This window comes from Paroedura picta, chromosome 6 (assembly GCF_049243985.1).
Source record: "Paroedura picta isolate Pp20150507F chromosome 6, Ppicta_v3.0, whole genome shotgun sequence".
In the NCBI taxonomy this organism is placed as follows: Eukaryota; Metazoa; Chordata; class Lepidosauria; order Squamata; family Gekkonidae; genus Paroedura; species Paroedura picta.
The window spans coordinates 107,515,409-107,533,620 of record NC_135374.1 but is presented as its reverse complement, the minus strand read 5'-3'; the positions used below and the strand labels follow the sequence as shown (position 1 = coordinate 107,533,620).

Genomic DNA, 18,212 nt, shown 5'->3' with positions numbered 1-18,212 from the left:
AGATGGTGAAAATATGGGAGAAGGCTGGGAAGCCCCCCCTGGACATGAGGAGGCATATGGGTGAGTGCTGCCCTCGTTGTGTTTTGCCCTTAAACATGCATGGAATGACTAGCTGCCTCTTTCCCCTACTGTCCCCAATGAAATTCGAGAAAGTATTTAGATGCTGTCAACCCCCTCAGACTTAGCCAGCCAGTACTGTAGAACCACTTTGGTTATGCGCTTAGACTCTAACTGTGGTGTGTCCACCAGCTGTGTTTCATCTCTGTTTTGTGTGCTTTTAATTATGATTTGTCTTTTTCTTTGCCCAGCCACACAATCACCATCCAAGCTGGCAACAGCACCTGAGCGTGAGGAGGGGGAGGAAGAGGGACCTTCCACCTCGGGACAGGCTGCAGGTGAGAGTTTTATGTCTGTGAGGGAGACCCATGTGTGTGTACCCACACGGAGCCATATGGGAGCCTGATGTGATGCTTCCTTTTGGAGTGTGATCAAATTCTTTGTTTGATTTCTATAGCTGAAACTGTGGAGGCAAGGCTGCGTGCCATGGAGGCCAGAGTTACTTCCCTGGAGGCTCAAGTGGCGGAGCTGAAAGGGGAGATTGAGCAGCACAGGCAACAGAGGGAGGCGGAAGAGCGTAGGTTATGTTCCCCACTGCCCAACTCTTCTCACACTGTGGCTAAGGCCACTTAAAAGTGTATGCATGTAAACTAAAGAAATTTGAAAATATGTGTGGTACTAATGTGTACTTTTTCTCCCTCCCCACAGTTAAGAAGAAGGAGGACGAAGAGCTCTTCCGGCGCAAAGTTAGGGGGACCGTGGGACGGCTGTGCAGGAGAGTTAGGGCGATGGAAGGGGCTGGGGAGGGGAGCGGTGGGACCTGAGTTTTGTTTCCTGTTTGTGTTTTGGGGTAGGGGTTGGGGGGGGGGGGCTCCAAGTTTCATTCCCCAATGTTTTTCCCCTGTTAAATGTATACTTTTGTTAAAAAAAATTGGTTTTCCAGGGGGGTGGGGGGTGGTGGTGCTGGTGGGGCTCCAAGTTTCATTCCCTAATGTTTTTCCCCTGTTAAAATGTTTTTTAAAATAAAATGTTATTGCAAATTTTATAACAAGACTCCAGTGTGACTTCTTAAACTCGCACATATTTAACCCCACACCACACTCCTAAAACTCCTCGAACTAACACCCCTCCAACCTCCAACCCACACAGCAGTACCACAATATACACAATCACTAGAGAGGCCGCTTTCAGCCTTGCAGATTCTACAGTAGGGTACACAGAGACAGAGTCAAAAATATAAACTTTATTCAACAAACAACAAAACACAGATAACATGAAATAGAAAAAGTGGGCAAAACTAGGAGGGGGAGTACTTGTCTGCTGGTTTTATTTTTCTCTTTCCGAGAATAGTCCTCCTTCTTGTTTGGGTGGAGGCATTCTGAGAGGGAGTCGGTGGGGTGGGTGCTGGAAGTGGTGGTGTTGGTGTGGGTGGTGGTGGGGGGGCGATTTGTGGAGGGTAGGCCCTTTCCATGACCGCTACAGCCCTCTCCATGAGTCTCCTTATCAGACGCACCTCCTCCACGCCTTCGCGTAGGATTTGGTTTGTCTCTCTAAGGACTGCCCTCAATTTTCTCCCCTCCTGGGCAATGAGTGTGAGCATGGCTTGGTCAGCGGCCGCGGCACGCCGTGACTCCTCATAGCAGTGCTCAAGGAGCCTCTCTCCCACGCTTGTCAAGACGGAGACGCGCCTCAGCCTGCCGCGTTCCCTCGTAAGCCTCTCCTCTGCTGGGAGCGCACCTCTAGGTGGTGGGCTGCCTGGAGCCAGGGGTGGTTCCTCCTCCTCATCTGAAAGAACCTCTGTTGGCAAAAAATGAGAAACAAAACTGTTAGTAACATCAAAAAAGTCAAAACACACCATGGTGGACATGGTGTTCTTTTTTGTCCCCGTGTTTTCCTGCCAAGAATTTAAACAATCCCCGGCGAGCACATGGCTATTGTTTGTTTGCCCATGGTGTGCTTTTACTTTTGCCTACTTTCACAGCAGGACTCTCAACAATTAAAAGGGAGCACATGGTTAGTGCCTAGCGACATTGTCCTGCAGCTATGGCTCGAAAGGAACAGGTCATGCACGCTCACCATCTTGAATCTGTATCCGCCTGCGCCGGGCAGGAGGTCCAAGCACCCTAGGCTGTTCCTCCTCCTGTGTTCCGGGTATGAAATCTGCAAAAAAAGGAAAAAAAACAGATCTAGGACCAAAGGGTGGCAAAGCCAGCTTCAAAGCCTACACCAGCAACGCAGAGGGACTCTCTTCTTTCTCTTAGCAGTGCTGCTGCCCTGCACAAACAGAAAAGCACAAAGCAGTTAAAACAGCCCCCCCCCCCTATTTTTACTAATACTTACCAATGTTAGTTGATGCCCCCGAATCACTATCCACGTCAGGTGCTGCTGGAGACTCTAGGGGCCCCGTCCCTGGCAACTGTGTCTCTGTGGACAAGAGCAGAAAATAGTGAAAAACGAGCAAGCATACACCATGAACCACAAAGCAAGCTCCCAAAGTTGTGAGCCAAAGTACTGCAGAAGGCCTATGGGCGAGGCATGCTGCAAATATTTTGGGGCTGTTGGTTAAACATGACCGTTTCAAATACTAACCACATCAAGCACTCCACAGCCAACCATCTTAATAAATCTTTTAAAAATCAAATTATAAAATTATAAAATTAAAACCGTTTCAAATAGTAACCACAGCAAGCACTCCACAGCCTACCTTCTTTTAAAATCTTTTAAAAATTAAATTATAAAATTATAAAATTAAAACCGTTTCAAATAGTAACCACAGCAAGCTCTCCACAGCCTACCGTCTTATGCGTTGCAACGAACACACGAGAAAACGATGCCCAAACGTCAGAACACACATTTGCTTAAAAGGAAATATAAAATAAAAAGAAAATCACTTACCGGAGGCAAGGGGCGTTTGCTCAGGAGCCTCCTCTGGCTCCCCAGGAACGATGGCGATCAGGTCCAGCGTTACCGATTCCGCGGCTCGTTGCTGGACGGGGGGTGGAGGGCGAAAGCTGGAGGAGGTTCCCTCGCCGGGATCCTCCTCAGCGGGTGGTTCCTCGACCGGGGCAGCCGGCTTCCGAACCACCTTAAGGCTCCGGCCGACGCGCTTCGGCCTGCCGGATCCTTCCCCGTCCCCGTACAGCTGGCGCTGCTCCTCGAAGTAGGGGCAGGTCACCTTTTCGTTGCCGGAACCCTTGTTATGGTTCACGGCTCTCATGTACTCTGCCCTCATTGTCTTGGTCTTCGACCGGCATTCAAGGCCGGTCCTGTTGTGGCCCAGGGCGCGCATCTTAATAGCCACTTGTTCAAAAACCTCCCTATTCCTGTGGGAGGACTGGAACGCGTCCTGGATTTTCTCCTCCGAGAAAATCCCGATCAGGTCCCTGATCTCCGCGTCCCTCCAAGTTGGGCCACGGCCGGTTGCAGGGACGGACGAGGCTTGAGAAGACGATTCCATGTTGCTTTTGCTAGTAGCTGAGCAAAATGGTGGTGGGAGGTGCAGGGTGCAACGGATCATATACCTTCCCGCACACAAAGACAAAGGGACTAGCCGGCTCCTGATTGGTGGAGGGCAGCAGGGGACACGCACATTGGCCACATCAGGTCACATGTCACGTTCAAAACTCCTCGCGCGGGAACAGGATCTGCTCCTAATGGCCAGATTGGCGCCCTTGTTGTTTGACTTAACGCATGCGCGTATTCGTTTACACGCGAGAAGAGCAGTTTGAACATGCAGCGGGAGCCATTTTAGGAAAATGTCCGCCATTACACAAACGCATGCCGGTGTTCAACCGAGAGCAAGTGCGGCAGTACTCGGCAGTTCCCCAATAATATTCACCAGCCACAGCATAAATCAACCAAACATGACATGTAACTGGCGTACGTTCGTTGGCACGCTCAGAGGAATGTTTTTTAAAATGAACGGGGGACGGCGACTCCGCTTGCCGGAGGTCTAGCCGCCAATGGAAGGGGTTGTCCGCACCCAAGCACAAGCACGCACCGGGAACCACACAAAGACCCACTACACATAAGCCGCCCCTCATGATATCACCTCGAATCATGTCTATTGAACCCCTGTAAGCTAAGCAGGAGACTGCGAGCGGCGACCGTTCGTTGGCACGCTCAGAGGAAAATTTTTTAAAATGAACGGGGGACGGCAACTCCGGTTGCCGGAGGTCTAGCCGCCAATGGAAGGGGTTGTCCGCACCCAAGCACAAGCACGCACTGGGAACCACACAAAGACCCACTACACATAAGCCGCCCCTCATGAAATCACCACGAATCACGTCTATTGAACCCCTCTAAGCTAAGCAGGAGACTGCGAGCGGCGAATGTTCGTTGGCACGCTCAGAGGAAAATTTTTTAAAATGCTCCCTGTACGTTGACTCCGCTAGGACTGGCCGATGGTAGACGGGGTTTTAAGCTTTGGGCAAATTTTGGGAACGTGACGGTGTGTGCCACTGTGCTTGTGAAAAACTCTTGTGGTGTCCGGGCAGAATTTCCGAAAGTGATCGTGCTTGAAAGCCAGTCGCTGTCCCGTTGCCTCGTAGATCCCCGCTCGCTCGGAGAAAAAAAAAATGGCGAACAGTTCGCCGGAAGTTTGGAGGACAGGCTCGGGAGGAGGGACTTTGAAGAACCCGCAACAATGGTAACGCACAGGTCTTTAGCGCTACTGTTGCAGATTGGTTGCAGGAGTGTATCGCTATCCGGAGGGTGAATCCAGTTTTCTGGATTCCCCTAGAAGCGCTACAACGAAGCGCTTTTTGCGGGTCGGTTTCAGGATTGTTGCAGATTGTTTACGACGTCGTGCGTTATGGCAAATTAGTAGCGTTTTCAATCAGCAACCATTGTGCTATTTTTAAGCCGTGGGAAATGCCCCTCTGTATTGACTAGTCTTTACAGACCAGTCCATATAATCAAGGTTATAATACCTGGTAATGGTATTTTTGGCACAGGATTATCGTCAGAATGTCTCTTCCAAGCTGTATCATTTCCCACCTTCCCTTACACTCAGTATTAGTTGACAGTTGTTGCTCTTCTGGTTTTTCCCCCCTGAGTGGTCTGGTCAGAAAAAGGAAAGAAATAATAGGAAAAACCTGAAGGAAAACCAGAATAGCAATGGATCCAAAACTGTGTGTGCGAGAAGAGGGGAGATGCAGTTCAGAAGCTGAGCTGCATGAAAAGACAGGTGTAGAAAAGTCAGTGCAGAAGGTGGGGTTCCGTGGGAGTGCACCAGAGGACCCAGGTATGGAAGCAGTGGGTGAACTGCATAAAAATTCAGTACATGGGAGATAGAATCAGAAACAGGAAGAAATGCTGAGGCTGTTTATTTGTTTTTATTCCTGTACTAGCCTTTCAGTTAAGATCTGCCACTCAAGCCTTCTTCTGTTTCTCCATATTATTATTGTTGTTGTTGTTGGTTCTTATATGCCACTTTTCTCTAACCGAAGGAGTATAAAAGCGGCTTATATTTACCTTTCCTCTCCTCACAACAGACACCCTGTGAGGTTGGTGTGGCTGAGAGCCCTGATATTACTGCTCGGTCAGAAAATCTTTATCAGTGTTGTAGTGAGCCCAAGGTAATTATTATTATCATTATTATTTCTATTTCTTAGCTAGCCTTCAGAGACTGGTGAGGGTGACCAGAAACAGTCAGTGGTGGCTCCCAGCAAGCTTACATGCTAGAGCAGATATTTGACTCTGAGCTTCCTGAATCCTAGTCAGCTACTTCACTATGTTGACATCCTGGTTTAATCCTGACCTATTCTCGGGTTAGAGCCTCTTGTGGCGCAGAGTGATAAGGCAGCCGTCTGAAAGCTTTGCCCATGAGGCTGGGAGTTCAATACCAGCAGCCGGCTCAAGGTTGACTCAGCCTTCCATCCTTCTGAGGTCGGTAAAATGAGTACCCAGCTTGCTGGGGGGTAAACGGTAATGACTGGGGAAGGCACTGGCAAACCACCCCGTATTGAGTCTGCCATGAAAACGCTAGAGGGCATCACCCCAAGGGTCAGACATGACTCAGTGCTTGCACAGGGGATACCTTTACCTTTACCTTATTCTCGGGTGATGAGCACCCAGGCTATTGTCAGTAGACCATGAAGCCAGAATTTGTTAAAGCATAGATGGAGTTATGTATTTACTATATTTTAAACAAGTAGGGGACCTGCATGGCTTTCAGGAGGCATTTAATTTTCCTCTCCTCTCCTCTCCTCTCCTCTCCTCTCCTCTCCTCTCCTCTCCTCTCCTCTCCTCTCCCTTTCTTTCTTTCTTTCTTTCTTTCTTTCTTTCTTTCTTTCTTTCTTTCTTTCTTTCTTTCTTTCTTTCTTTCTTTCTTTCTTTCTTTCTTTCTTTCTTTCTTTCTTTCTTTCTTACTTACTTACTTACTTACTTAATTTATATACCGTCACTCTCAATGTCTCCGGTGGTTTACAATCAATAAAATACATTTAAACCCATAAACCCCCTTAAAAATAACACAACAAGATGGCAAACAATAATAATTTGCATCCTCCTCCCCCCTCTCCATTCAGCAATGGGTCAGCAGATCTTCTTTGCATTTCTTCCCTGGGAGTGAGGAATTTAACTAGCTACAACTCCAAGATCCTCAGATGAAAACACCAAGATTCCGCCCCACCCTCAACCATATACCTGGAGGAAGATCTCCATCTTGCAGGCTGAAAACTCCGACAGGGCCCTTAGCTCTTTCCTCCCCCTTTTCTACTTCCCTCCCACAAGCCAACCAAATACCCCCCTTTTTTTTCAGTTTTCCCTCCTTCCCTTTCCCTGCATCCAGGAAAAATCTGGCTAAGTTTTCACTGTACTGTGCTGGCTGCCAAGTCCAGTTGTGTGGTGCTGGCTGACAGGCCAATTTACACTGTGGGTACCTGCAGTGACTTGAGAGGGGCCTCTCACTTCCCCCCTATACCTCCTTCCCCACACAATTTCCTCTTTCTCTCCTCGACAGCTCCCATATGCTTTCTCTTTTCCCTTCTTCCTGATCTCCTTCCGACCCACTAACCAACCAAGCTACCTTTTTATGTTGCCTGCGTTTCAGCTACAGTCAAAGCAGTGGTGATAAAGTTATTCTGTCTGTTTGTTGGTCTGACATGAAGATTTTGGGGAGAAATTCTATTCTATTCTATTTCCAAGGGGGAAAAATCCTCTTCGAAACATTGCTTTAAAAGCCTCAATCATTTTCACGCTGTGTTTTTTAAAGTGTGTGAGGTCGGAATGGTTCTCCATAGCTAAAAAGGAAGAAGAACATCGGATGTCATAGAACCGGCAAGAACACGCATTTGAAAAGGAGCAAATGTATCCTCTGGGAATGGTAAATGCAGTAAATTTAAAGGGATAGATCCTCAATAACAGGGAAATGGAAATGTGTGCCCACAATCTGATCTGCAATCTCTAAACAGGTTTAGCAAGTTACTTATCGCACCTTTCTAAGACACCTGTTGTATTACACTGATTAAGAGAGCTGTGAAATGCTTTAAATCTCAACTTAGCCTTTCAGTCACTGAATGGTCTTAGATAAGTTACTGATGGGAACAGTCCATAGGGACCAACTAATTGGTAACCAGCCAAAAACCCGGCCAAGACTTACCTTGGCCGAACATTGACGCAGCGGAGGGCTTGCTGAGAAGAAGAGGCGACCAAACAGAGGCCCTCTAGTGTGCGTGCTGTCAGAATGCAGCACGCACAGCGTAAAGGGCAGGGCGGGACCTGTGGCGGCTATTTAAGTCGCCACGTGCACGGGTCTCGCTCTCTTCGCCCGTAACGCTGAGGGAGCTGCTTGCTCCCTGCAGTGTTCAGGAGCTGTGCGAGGAGAGCTGGGAGGGCCCTGGGTCCAGTGCGGCTCTCGCTGGGGCCAGCCTGATTTCAGGCTGGGGATCGCGAGCGCAGGGCTCGTCGGGCGCTTGGCGAAGAGGTCCGACGCTCGCCTCGCTAAGTCGGGCCCTGTAGGCAGGGGCGGCTCGCCGGGTGCCGTGACCGCCTGCTTCTAAGCAGTCTGGTCCTTCCCTGCTGCTCGCGCAGCGGGAGTGGGATTAGGAGGCCGTTGGACGGAGCAGGGGCGAGGCGAGAGGGCCGTGGGCCCGGCAGCTCCGTCAGCACCTGCTCGATTTCGGGCGGGCGTGGGTGAGTGGATGGACAGGCCCTGCGGGCCTGGGGCTTGCAGGCACATGGCGAACCCTGCCCCTGGGGCGGGGCTCGCGCAGCTCTGAATTCTGTCGCTCGGCCTGGTAAGTTGGGCTCCGCGAGCGGGAGTGGCTCGCCGGGCTTGGTGGCTACGTGCCGCTAGACTGTCGGTCCTTTCTTGCTGCGCCCAATGTCAAACCGAATTTGTAGAGGCGATCTGGGAGGGCCATGGGCCCGGCGGCTCTCTCCGCATCGGCCCGATCTTATGCAGTTCGGGAGAGGGGCTGGACAGACCCTGCTGACTCGCGGCTCGCAGGCATCGCCACTCCTGCTAGCGGGGCGGGGCCAGTCAGGCATTGCACAAAGCAGTCCGACGCTTCTCGCAAATCGGAGCCTTAAGGCAGGAGCGGCTCGCAAGTGCAGCGACCACATGCCTTGCAGCCGTCCAGCCCCTTTTCACTTGTGGCTGGGATGGGGAGGCTGCCAGCTGCTCTTCCCTGTTCGATTCGTGTTCGGGGGCTATGGTTTAATTGTATGGGCCCACCCTTCTTCTGCTCATGCGGGCGGGGATCGGGGGTGAGCAATATCCCAGGCCCCGACAACAGCAGAACTGAGTTGAGCGACTCAGTGGGCATGGAGGTCTGGCCCCCTCACTTCCAACACCACACTGGCAGGGATGGCATTGCAGCTGGATCGATAGTCTCCCCCCCCCCAATCTCTCCCACATTACTTTGTTTGTAGCATGCCAACTGGCTCTTGGGGGGATCCCTCATGCCTGGCAGGTTTGGGGGAGACCCTAGGCACAGCATTGGGCATATTGGGATTGCCCCCCCCCTTTTTCCAACATCCTGTAATTCCAGAGAGGGAAGGTTGATTGGGTCATCTAGTTGATCCTCTTTTCAAAGCAGGAATCCACAATTCCCTGACCACCCATGGTGACCCAATTTCATGCCCACCCTTGTTTGGATGCTGGAAAGGGACTTTGTCTCAGTGGCAGAGCCTCTGCTTGGCAAGCATGAGGCAGATTCCATCCCCAGTTTGGGGATGATGTATAGACTGCCAGTGACCTGCCGTCAGCTCAGAATGTGGATATTTCCTGTATCTGCAGGAGAGTCAGAAGCAGCCTAGGTGGCTTCTTTCATTCACGCTTGTCTCCCAGGAGGGACGTTCGGAACCCAGATGGACTCAGGGCAGGCATCAGGAGGTCCCTGAATACCCTCAGTTTCCCGCGCAGGGCAATATGAACAAGTGCATGGAAAAGACAACAAATGGCAGGGTTGCCTGTGGCATCATGGGGTAGATTACAGGCCATCCGTTGGTCAACATTCTGTGAGAGTCCCTGCAAGTCCCCCCTCTCCGGCATAGGTGACGGGCAGGGGGGGGGGGCAGCAACTCCAGCTGCCTGGGATGGGGGAACCCCCTGCCATGCCAGATTCCAAAAAGGCAGGCTTGGCCCAGCTGGGCCTGTGGCATAGGTGCCGATGCCAATTGGGTTAGCTTGGTTTTTATTCCCACTACAATTCATGCCACCTGCTGGGGACCAAGCCGCAAGCCGGGCTTTCTCTGTTTAAACCGCACCATAGCCAGCTTGGTGCAGCAGTTAGGTGGGTGGACTGCGAATTTGGCAAGCCGGGTTGGATTCCCCGCTTCCCCACATGCAACCAGCTGGGTGACTTCGGGCTCACCACTGCACTGAGAATTTCGTTCCTGGGAGAGGAAGGGAAGGTGATTGGAAGCCACTTTGGGACTCCTTCGGGGAAAGAAAAGTGGCATATAAGAACCAATTCTTCTTCCTCAGTAATATCAGGGCTCTTTCAGCCTCACCTCCCAGGGTGTCTGTTGTGGGGAGGAGGAAAGAGAAGGCAACTTTAAGCTGTCGCGAGACTCCTGGTAGAGAAAACCGGCATATAAGAACCAACTCTTCCTTCCCAGAGTCCGCTGTGGGGAAGGGGAAGGCGATGCAAGCCAATCTGACACTCTTTCTGTGGGAAAGTGACATTTATGAAAGTAGTGGGTGAGAGTGCCCTCCGCAGACCTGGGCAGAAGGTCCTTTAATTCCATGCTGCATGCTCATCCCAGGACGCTAATGATCCTGGCAATGGGGCATACCTCCCCTTTTACGCGAAGTACAGAAGGTTGCTCGTGGGGGAAGTTTATAGGGAGGATTGAAGCTTACTTCATGCCCAGGGGAGCCAGCCAGCTTCATTGGGCCATGGATTCCTCCCCCCCCCCTTACTGCAATGGGGTAACTGGTGAGCTGTAGCAGGGCGGCAGCTCATGGAGTGCTGCCTCTGGCATTCACGAGGCACAGGGTCTTGATCTGGCACCTTAAAAAAAAAAATACCAGGGGGAGCATATGGTCTCTGCCTCAACCCCGACAAGGCTGTGGCCTGCTGGACCCTCCAGGTTGGCATTTAGGGCTGAGGAATCCTTGCCTAGGCAACACACCAGGGGGCACTGGTGTAGCAAGTGCCATGTCAGGGGAGGAGTGAGGGGTCAAGCATGGGAACTGGGCCCTTGGCCTCTGCTCCAGGCATGTTGGTTCATAGGATCTGTGCAGGTGCTTTGATTTAAAGGATCGATGGCAGCTGCCATCTGTGTACACAGGTGGTTTCCTTCTGGAACATGGCAATTTTTGGAGCAAGGCCATTCAGTTCGGGAGTTAGTCCGGAGCCCAGGAGCGGTGACCACCAAGGGTGTGCTGTAAGTACTGGGAGGTAGCACATGCCACCTTATCAGGTAAGTCCTCTCAGGTAGATAAGGGTTGGGATGCATGCATGGCATGATAGCATTGGCGTGCTGGCAAATTGGCTCAAACTGCATCTCAGGTGATACAGGCAGCTGGCCTCAGCGAATTCAGGGGTGGCACACAGCTCCATGGCGTGGCATGCCCAGGGTATGGGGCAGCTCAGCAGCCAAGGTTGGGATCAATGCCATGGCCAGTTGAGATTGGCATTTTTACTTATTGCATCTGGGTTGGCTGATCCTTCATTCAGTGGTGGTTGGCAAAATTGTGGCCAGCAGGTTTTTCACCCTTCCCTCTTGGAAGGCAAGTCTCCCTGGGGTCAAGCCAAAACCTGGAAAGGTGCTGGGACACTGGGTGTCAATACATTTGAAGGTGTGGTGGCATTGGGACATCTCCTGCCCCACCCCGGTCAGTCTGCAACGGGTTGGTTTTCGTGGAGGTCAGAGACCACTGGTCACCTTAGCTGACAGATAGCAGTAATCAGGGGCGCCAGCCCAACAGGGCCAAGGCAGTTTGCCCCGGTCTTGGCATCGTCGGGAATTCCACTTCTGGCCCATGGAACTTTCATGGAGCCATAGTGAGGCTGCAACCCAGCACACAAGTCTCTGGCTATTGGAAGACATCATGACTGCTCACACACTGTGGTGCAGTCATAAACCACATGCTGCTGCCCACCAGTCCGGTGGTTCAGGGGATAGCATTCACTTGATTAAAGTCTGTATGTGGGTCTAATCCCAGTGTCTACCTTCTGAACTATTCCAGGTCAGATGTCAAGGATGTTGCCCATGCCAGAGGTGGGGGCAGGATGACATATGCTGGATCAGCTGTGGATGCTGCAGGCTCAGGCTGGATGGTTCCCTGGAGTCTTTGCATCACTTGGGCAGACATCATGGCAAGGAGTAGCTCGCATTCCGGGACACCATTTGGAGGGAGGCTTCCCATAACGGTGCCCTGTCGATGATTGAATGTATTTTGCTGCAGATGCTCTCTTGATGGACCTGACGACCCAGGGCAGGACCTCCTGGGTCACAGACAGTTGGGCCAAGTGGCTGGACGTACAGGGGAGTGCATGTCATCCAGGACAATGCTGCATGCGGCCAGTGCTGACCATGCAGCAGGATAGAAAGAGGTCATGCACCTGGGTCTTAGAACCGGGATACAGAAACTTGGCCTGGATATCATGGCATGAGGTGGCCAGACTCATGCTGGTGTGCCGGTGTGTTGGGAGGCCACCCAGGGTTATTTCAGTTCATCTGGGGCTAAGTATACCTGGAACAATGGGAGCAAGAGATTCTGATCATCAGTTTGGGCCGTGATTCAAGTGTATTGGTATTTGGATTGCCCTGTGGGTTAGTTGTTCTCCCCAGGTAATGGGGTCTGAGTGCCAGACCTGGAAGCATCCAAGGAAGGCAGGAGAGGTTTTATGCCCTGCTGGAATGGAAAGGGTTCTAGGAGGGTTGGCGGGAACGAGGTCTGTTTGGCCTCGTTCGGTGGCGGGTTTGCATGGGATGGAGCCTGTTGGCAGGGAGGCCGGTGTGCGATCGGACTCCCTGGGGTTCGGGGCCTCTCCTGAGGCAGCGCGTATACGAGCGCGGCTTACCCAGCTGGGAGGCCAGGGGCTCGTTTGCCAGGTGGCCTGGGGGCAGTCAAAGCAGGTCGACGCCTGGTGGCTCCCCCGCATAGGTCGCTTCCCTTAGTGGCGGACTTCAGTAGGCAAGGGGATCTGCTCTCCCGGCTGGGAACGGTGCAGGTCCCCAGGGCGCCTCTGGACTCCGTGGGTTGTTGGTGCAGTCTGCTGACTGCTAGGTCAGGCTCCCTCTCCCATGCTGCGCCAACCCTCCCGTGGGAAGGTAATAAAGCTGTGGCCTTGTTCATCCCAGCATTTGTGTCGCGTATTATTTCAGCACATAATGCCCTCCTGCAAGTCAAAGGCATAGTTCTAATTTTAGTATATGTGCTTCCAAAGCAAGCATGAGTGTATGTGTGAGAAAAAGTATAAGACCGTTCCCACACTGGAGGCTCCATCTGCAGGCTGGAGTTTGAGTAGGGGCAGGTTGCCCTGCCTCTTCCTGCTCCCACATGCACCTTGTCCGCCCTGGATTTGTGTTCCTGCATGGGAGCCAGGACAGCGAAGTTCCCACTGAGAGTGTATGTGTGCATATGTGAGAAAGAAGTTGGTTCTTATATGCTGCTTTTCCCTACCCGAAGGAGGCTCAAAGCGGCTTACAGTTGCCTGCCCATTCCTCTCCAACAACAACAACAAAAGCAGCTCCAGGTAGGAGACAGAGGATAGTTGGGTTCTGAGAAGGTCCATAGCCACTCTAAGGAGGTATCTGAAGGTCTGAGGAAACAGTGAAACCTTGTGAGTCTCTCCCCCCCCCCTTATGAGACAATTTTGATTGCATATCACATAGCTGAGGGTGTTATCTGACCAAGCCAGCTGGGAAGAAGTTCAGAATCATGACAAATACTTTAAACATTCTATTGAGTTTCTTTAATAAGCAGTCTCCCTATGTGTTATTGGGAACAATTATGGATCCTAGTGACACAGAGATAGCCTACATCAGGCTTTCTCAACCAGGGTTTCATGAAACCTTAGGGTTTCTTGATGGTCCTGAAAGGATGGGTGGGTGTTAATTAATTTTAATATAATTTATTGGATGATATGACCATATATGGTCACCTCAACCCATCCAACCCTCCCAAAATGGCCAACGATGGGCCTGGAGGGGGCGGGAAGTGGAGGGGCATGTGGGTGGGCATGTGCACAGCTATGCTTCCCAACCATATTCTGCAGAATTGTGCTACTTCTGGGATTTCTCAAAGCCTGGAGGATTTTTCAGGGGTTTCTCAATAGTACAAAAGTTGGGAAAGGTTGGTCTACATATATACCATTTGTAGACAGGTAAACTTTTTCACGGGGTGTAGTAAAAGTGTATAGGAGGCATTTTTTGACAAATGGCTGTGATATTAGTCCTTTTCAGGTCATTACAATGTGTGCTAGGAGAAAACACTACACATTATCCACTTAATACATACATTTGCCATTTGGGATGAATAGAGCAACACACCTTCTTTTCCAGCATCAATAACTGCAATCAAAAGTTCAGACTACTAAGTATACATTTGTATGTACTAATGTTGGAAAAAAAATACACGTGTTGTTGTGTTCACACAAGATGGCGAACACATGTCTCAAAATGGCCATACAAAGTATGTTCTCCTGTGAGGTAGGGGTGGTAACATCAAACCAACCAAAAAAGGCTCCTGCTACCACTTTCTTTATATAGACCATACACATTTTGTCATGTATACAGTGTGCACATTTTATAATGGATGTACACTCCTTGAATGTATGGAATGTATGGAAACACCTCTAAAATGGAGCAAAGAAACTGTATTTGTACAGTTTCTTCTGTAATTATTGTTGTTCTACTTTTTCCATTTCTCTTCTTCATTAACCCTTTGGCTTAATCATCCATTTCCCCATCCTCTTTACAAAATGATTATTGAAGTATTTTGTTTAACAGAGTTTGCCCAGACATAGAGTTTGCATGAAGTAAATAAATCTCCCAAGAAATAAATCACAATGATAAAATTTACATTTATTCAAGTAGATTCAGTTCAAGTTCTGGTTGCAGTTGAATGGAGAAAAAAAAAGCTCTTTCTAAAGAGTACTATCCCTATACAAGTGGCCAGATAATTTGGCATCATGTATATGTAATTATGAGGGCATTGTTTATACAGGAGATAATTGTATCCCAATCAAGGAGATTTCACATGTTTAGAGTAATGTGTCCCTTCCCCCATCCACCTCTTTTTGCTCACTCCAAAAATAATGATGTATTTTTTTTCCATCTAAATATTGCTCATTTCCCCCCTTATGTATTGGAGGTTGAGATCCAAAGGAATGGCACACCACTGATTTTTTTTAAATGTCACTCTTAAAACACTTAGGAAAGTCATTAACAAATGTGAAGTATTGAGAATAATATAATATAATAGACTTTATTTTTATAACCCTCCCTTCCTACCCTCAGGGCAGGTAACAACTGTTAATAAAATAATCAATGAAATTATAAAATCAGCTATAAATACAATAAAACTATTCTACTTAGATAGCCCCCAACTAATTAGGGTTTTGATTGGGGACTTCCAATTGAGGCCAGTGTTTCTCAGCGGTTTATCTTGGCTCCAACCAGAGGCCTGGAGAGCCAGCTTGGTATAGTGGTTAGGAGTGTGGACTTCTGGTGAGGCAGGTATGATTCTGCACTCCCCCACATGCAACTAGCTCGATTAACTTGGGCTCGCCACAGCACTGATAAAGCTGTTCTGACCGAGCTGTAATATCAGGGCGCTTTCAGCCTCACCCACCTCACAGGGATTTATCAGCTCCTTTAGTTCCCCTTTGAAGCAAAAAATAGGTAGAAATATCAAATCTGATCAACACATCTAAGCTTGTTTTCATATTTTAATACCGGAGACTCTGCTCATATGGTCTATCGAAACAGTTAATACTGTCTCTTGGTTGCAATCGAGCAAAGGTGATAATAAAACAAAGGATCTTGGAAATCCACCGCTAACATGAATTCCATAAAGTAAAAAATCCACTTTTCCCAATGCCTCCACTTAATAATTTGAGGCCATTACCTTACTTATCTAATCTAGTTATCCCAGACCATAGGAGATCATTTACAATACTCTGATATAACATGCTTCTATCTGCTTTTAGGGAAGGCTTATTCAAAAAAATACTTTAATCGTGTATGCATCTGTCAGGATGGGAGTATTGAGACATCAGAACACGTATTACTCCAATGTAGGTTATATGAGCAGATCAGGAGAGAACTTACTTTGCCATCCCCACAGAATAGGTCCAACTCAGAGGCGATTAAAGACATGTTGTTTGATAAACGCCCTGAAATAACTTCTGTTGTTGCCAGATTTGCATGGAGGGCAATCAAAACAAGGAAGAGCTGGGTGAATTTGGAGCAACTTAGATAGAAATATAGTCTCAATTGCTTGAGATAATGTTTGTGAATTTTAAAATGTAATTTTGTTGATTCTTTTAGCTGGAATGTTTTAAATTTTATACTATTTTAATTACCAATGAATACTTTATGCCCATTGCAATTTGATTACTGATCTAGCACCGTAACAAAGACTATGATTAATACCCAAGGGATAGTTTCCTGTACCTTGTTGAAAAGGTCCATCCATATTTCTCCCAATGTGAAAAAGGTTTGGCAATATATGAGAATCCCTCACCCTTGGTATTTAAAGTTGCGGGGACATCGGAGTCCATCCATAAAGAACTGTGCCGATACTCACAATGCTGGAAGTCACAGTGCTGCTCATTTTGCCATGAGTTAGCCTCCCTGATCTGAGACATAAACTCCAGGGAAGGCAGTGCAGCAGCGGTAAGATGCCATTTTGAGCGACTCTCTGTCAAGAGACTGTGCGAAATGGACAATTTGGGAATGGGAAAAGACATAGTGGCTTTCTTCAGGCTATAGAATAGCAAGGTACGCTGTTGTCAACATTGTTTTACCACGGACATAAAGGGGAAGGTTTATGTGTGTATTTTCGACTCGCCTCAGCTGCAGCTCGCCGGATAAACTGTAGCTTTTGTAAATTATGTATTTGTAGCAGCCAAACATAACCCTTTGCTTCTTTCCCTCTGTAATCTTCCTCCGCTGCCAGCCGGCTAGTCAGCAAACAATAAATTGTTATAGACTTCAAAGCTTGCTGTTTTAAAGTTTTCATGTGTACCTGAAAGTCAATACTTCTCCAGTTGCCTTGGCACTTTTTCCTCTCAATGAAATAATGCTTGCTCCTATCCTTTTGAAGTGAAGGTGGCAGGCAGGAGTGTGTGTGTGTGTGTGTGTGTGCGTGTGTGTTTCTGTAATGGTAACACCGAAGGGCTCTTGTTCTTCTCAATCTAAGGCTAAGGGGAAAAATTGAAGCCACTCAGAAGCAGACCATTTGTCAAGACTCAGAAGCTTTCAGGAAATGTTTAATTTAAAACAACAACACCATTCGTTGTCCTGTCAGGCTCCCAAGCTGAAATAAAAGGAAGTACCACTTTAACAAATAAATGCACAAACATATATAACATTTACAGAATCATAGAGTTGGAAGGGGCCATACAGTTCCCACCCCTTGCTCAATGCAGGATGAGCTGAAAGCATCCATGCTAAGTATCTGTCCAGGCACTGCTTGAAGACCTCCAGTGATTTGAATCCAACTTTATTGCCTTATGGACACGGTGATGAACAAAATAAAAGCAAGCTAAAAACATATTTTGAAACTCACTGAGCAACGCCTCCCCCATCTCACTGAATATTATAAGCCATCTAATATTCTGTTCCTGGAACTGAAGGAACTATAAGAAGGGAGGGGAGGACAAAGTGGAGGGTCTTCGCTGGGGCCTTTTCCATGTGAGGACTTTAGTCTCATGAACCCCTAGTTCCTGACCTGTGTTTTTCATCTTCTTTGAGGTTGTTTTGTCCCTTTATGCTCCCAGATCTCTCGCTGACATGTGGCCTCCCTGGGTCCTCTTAGCAGTGCCCCTCTCATCCCTTCCTTGCATTTCAAAGGCTCACCCTGTGTTTACTTTCTTATCACCCCGGCAAGGCAGTCTAAACACCAAATGGCCACCTGAGCTGTTTTTACACCTTTGAGATCAGAGAATACTATTGCTGTTTTCTTGCGTGTATCCAAGTTCCCACCAAAAGACAATTCCTTGCTCCCCTCCCCAGGCCCAGGTATATATTCTATGCAATCTGTGCTCCGGTGTCTCTGTCAAGATTCCTGTCTATGGCTTATGCAATGTGCTGATCTTTATGATGATTCTCCAAATAAAGACTTTTGCTTAAAGCCTCACCTTTAAGCCCGGGAGTGATCTCTTTGCTGCGAATCTCCTGGATCTCAACAGCTTGGTTCCTGATATTTAGCCTGACTCACCACTCATCCACTGGTGGGGCAAATTCCCAGTTCTGCATGACAGCAGCTCTGGTCTGGGGTAATGCCAGGCCAGGTCTGACTCAGGCCCACATTTGTCCCATGGCAAGTCCACATTCCTTTTTTTTTTTTTTTGCCCCAGGCATCAACGGGGCCAATGCTGGGCCTGGTAATGTAGTTGTGGAAGAGTCAGGCTGTCCTGACCCAGCTTCTACCCTCCCATGCCTGAGTACAGCATCCTGGAAGGGACAAAAATGTCCCATGTGGCTCTGCCATGCTGCACAGCATGGTGGATCTGCCTGGGGCATTT

General features: G+C 48.9%; 1 protein-coding gene and 1 long non-coding RNA gene across 2 annotated transcripts; one reads left to right on the top strand and one right to left on the bottom strand.

The window, feature by feature from the left end:
- The first annotated feature begins 299 nt into the window (after positions 1–299).
- LOC143840769 (uncharacterized) lies at positions 300–923 on the top strand. Its single transcript, XR_013232395.1, has 3 exons — positions 300–395; positions 515–634; positions 766–923. It is a non-coding gene; the product is annotated as an uncharacterized LOC143840769 (long non-coding RNA).
- A 362-nt stretch (positions 924–1,285) lies between these two features.
- Positions 1,286–4,896, bottom strand: LOC143840401 (uncharacterized). The gene is made up of 4 exons (XM_077343882.1): positions 2,953–4,896; positions 2,398–2,481; positions 2,134–2,217; positions 1,286–1,854 (listed from the first exon to the last, which is right to left on the bottom strand). The coding sequence occupies exons 1-4, from the start codon at positions 3,572–3,574 to the stop codon at positions 1,355–1,357; spliced, it is 1,290 nt and encodes a 429-aa protein (XP_077199997.1). The 5' UTR covers positions 3,575–4,896; the 3' UTR covers positions 1,286–1,354.
- Positions 4,897–18,212: the final 13,316 nt, after the last annotated feature.

Coding starts and splice junctions, on each gene's coding strand:
- LOC143840401 (XM_077343882.1), bottom strand. CDS start 3,574: ATGATCCGTTGCACCCTGCACCTCCCACCACCATTTTGCTCAGCTACT. Junction 2,218..2,397: donor GGGGGCATCAACTAACATTG/GTAAGTATTAGT, acceptor CTTTTTTTGCAG/ATTTCATACCCGGAACACAG. Junction 1,855..2,133: donor GCGGATACAGATTCAAGATG/GTGAGCGTGCAT, acceptor TTTTGCCAACAG/AGGTTCTTTCAGATGAGGAG.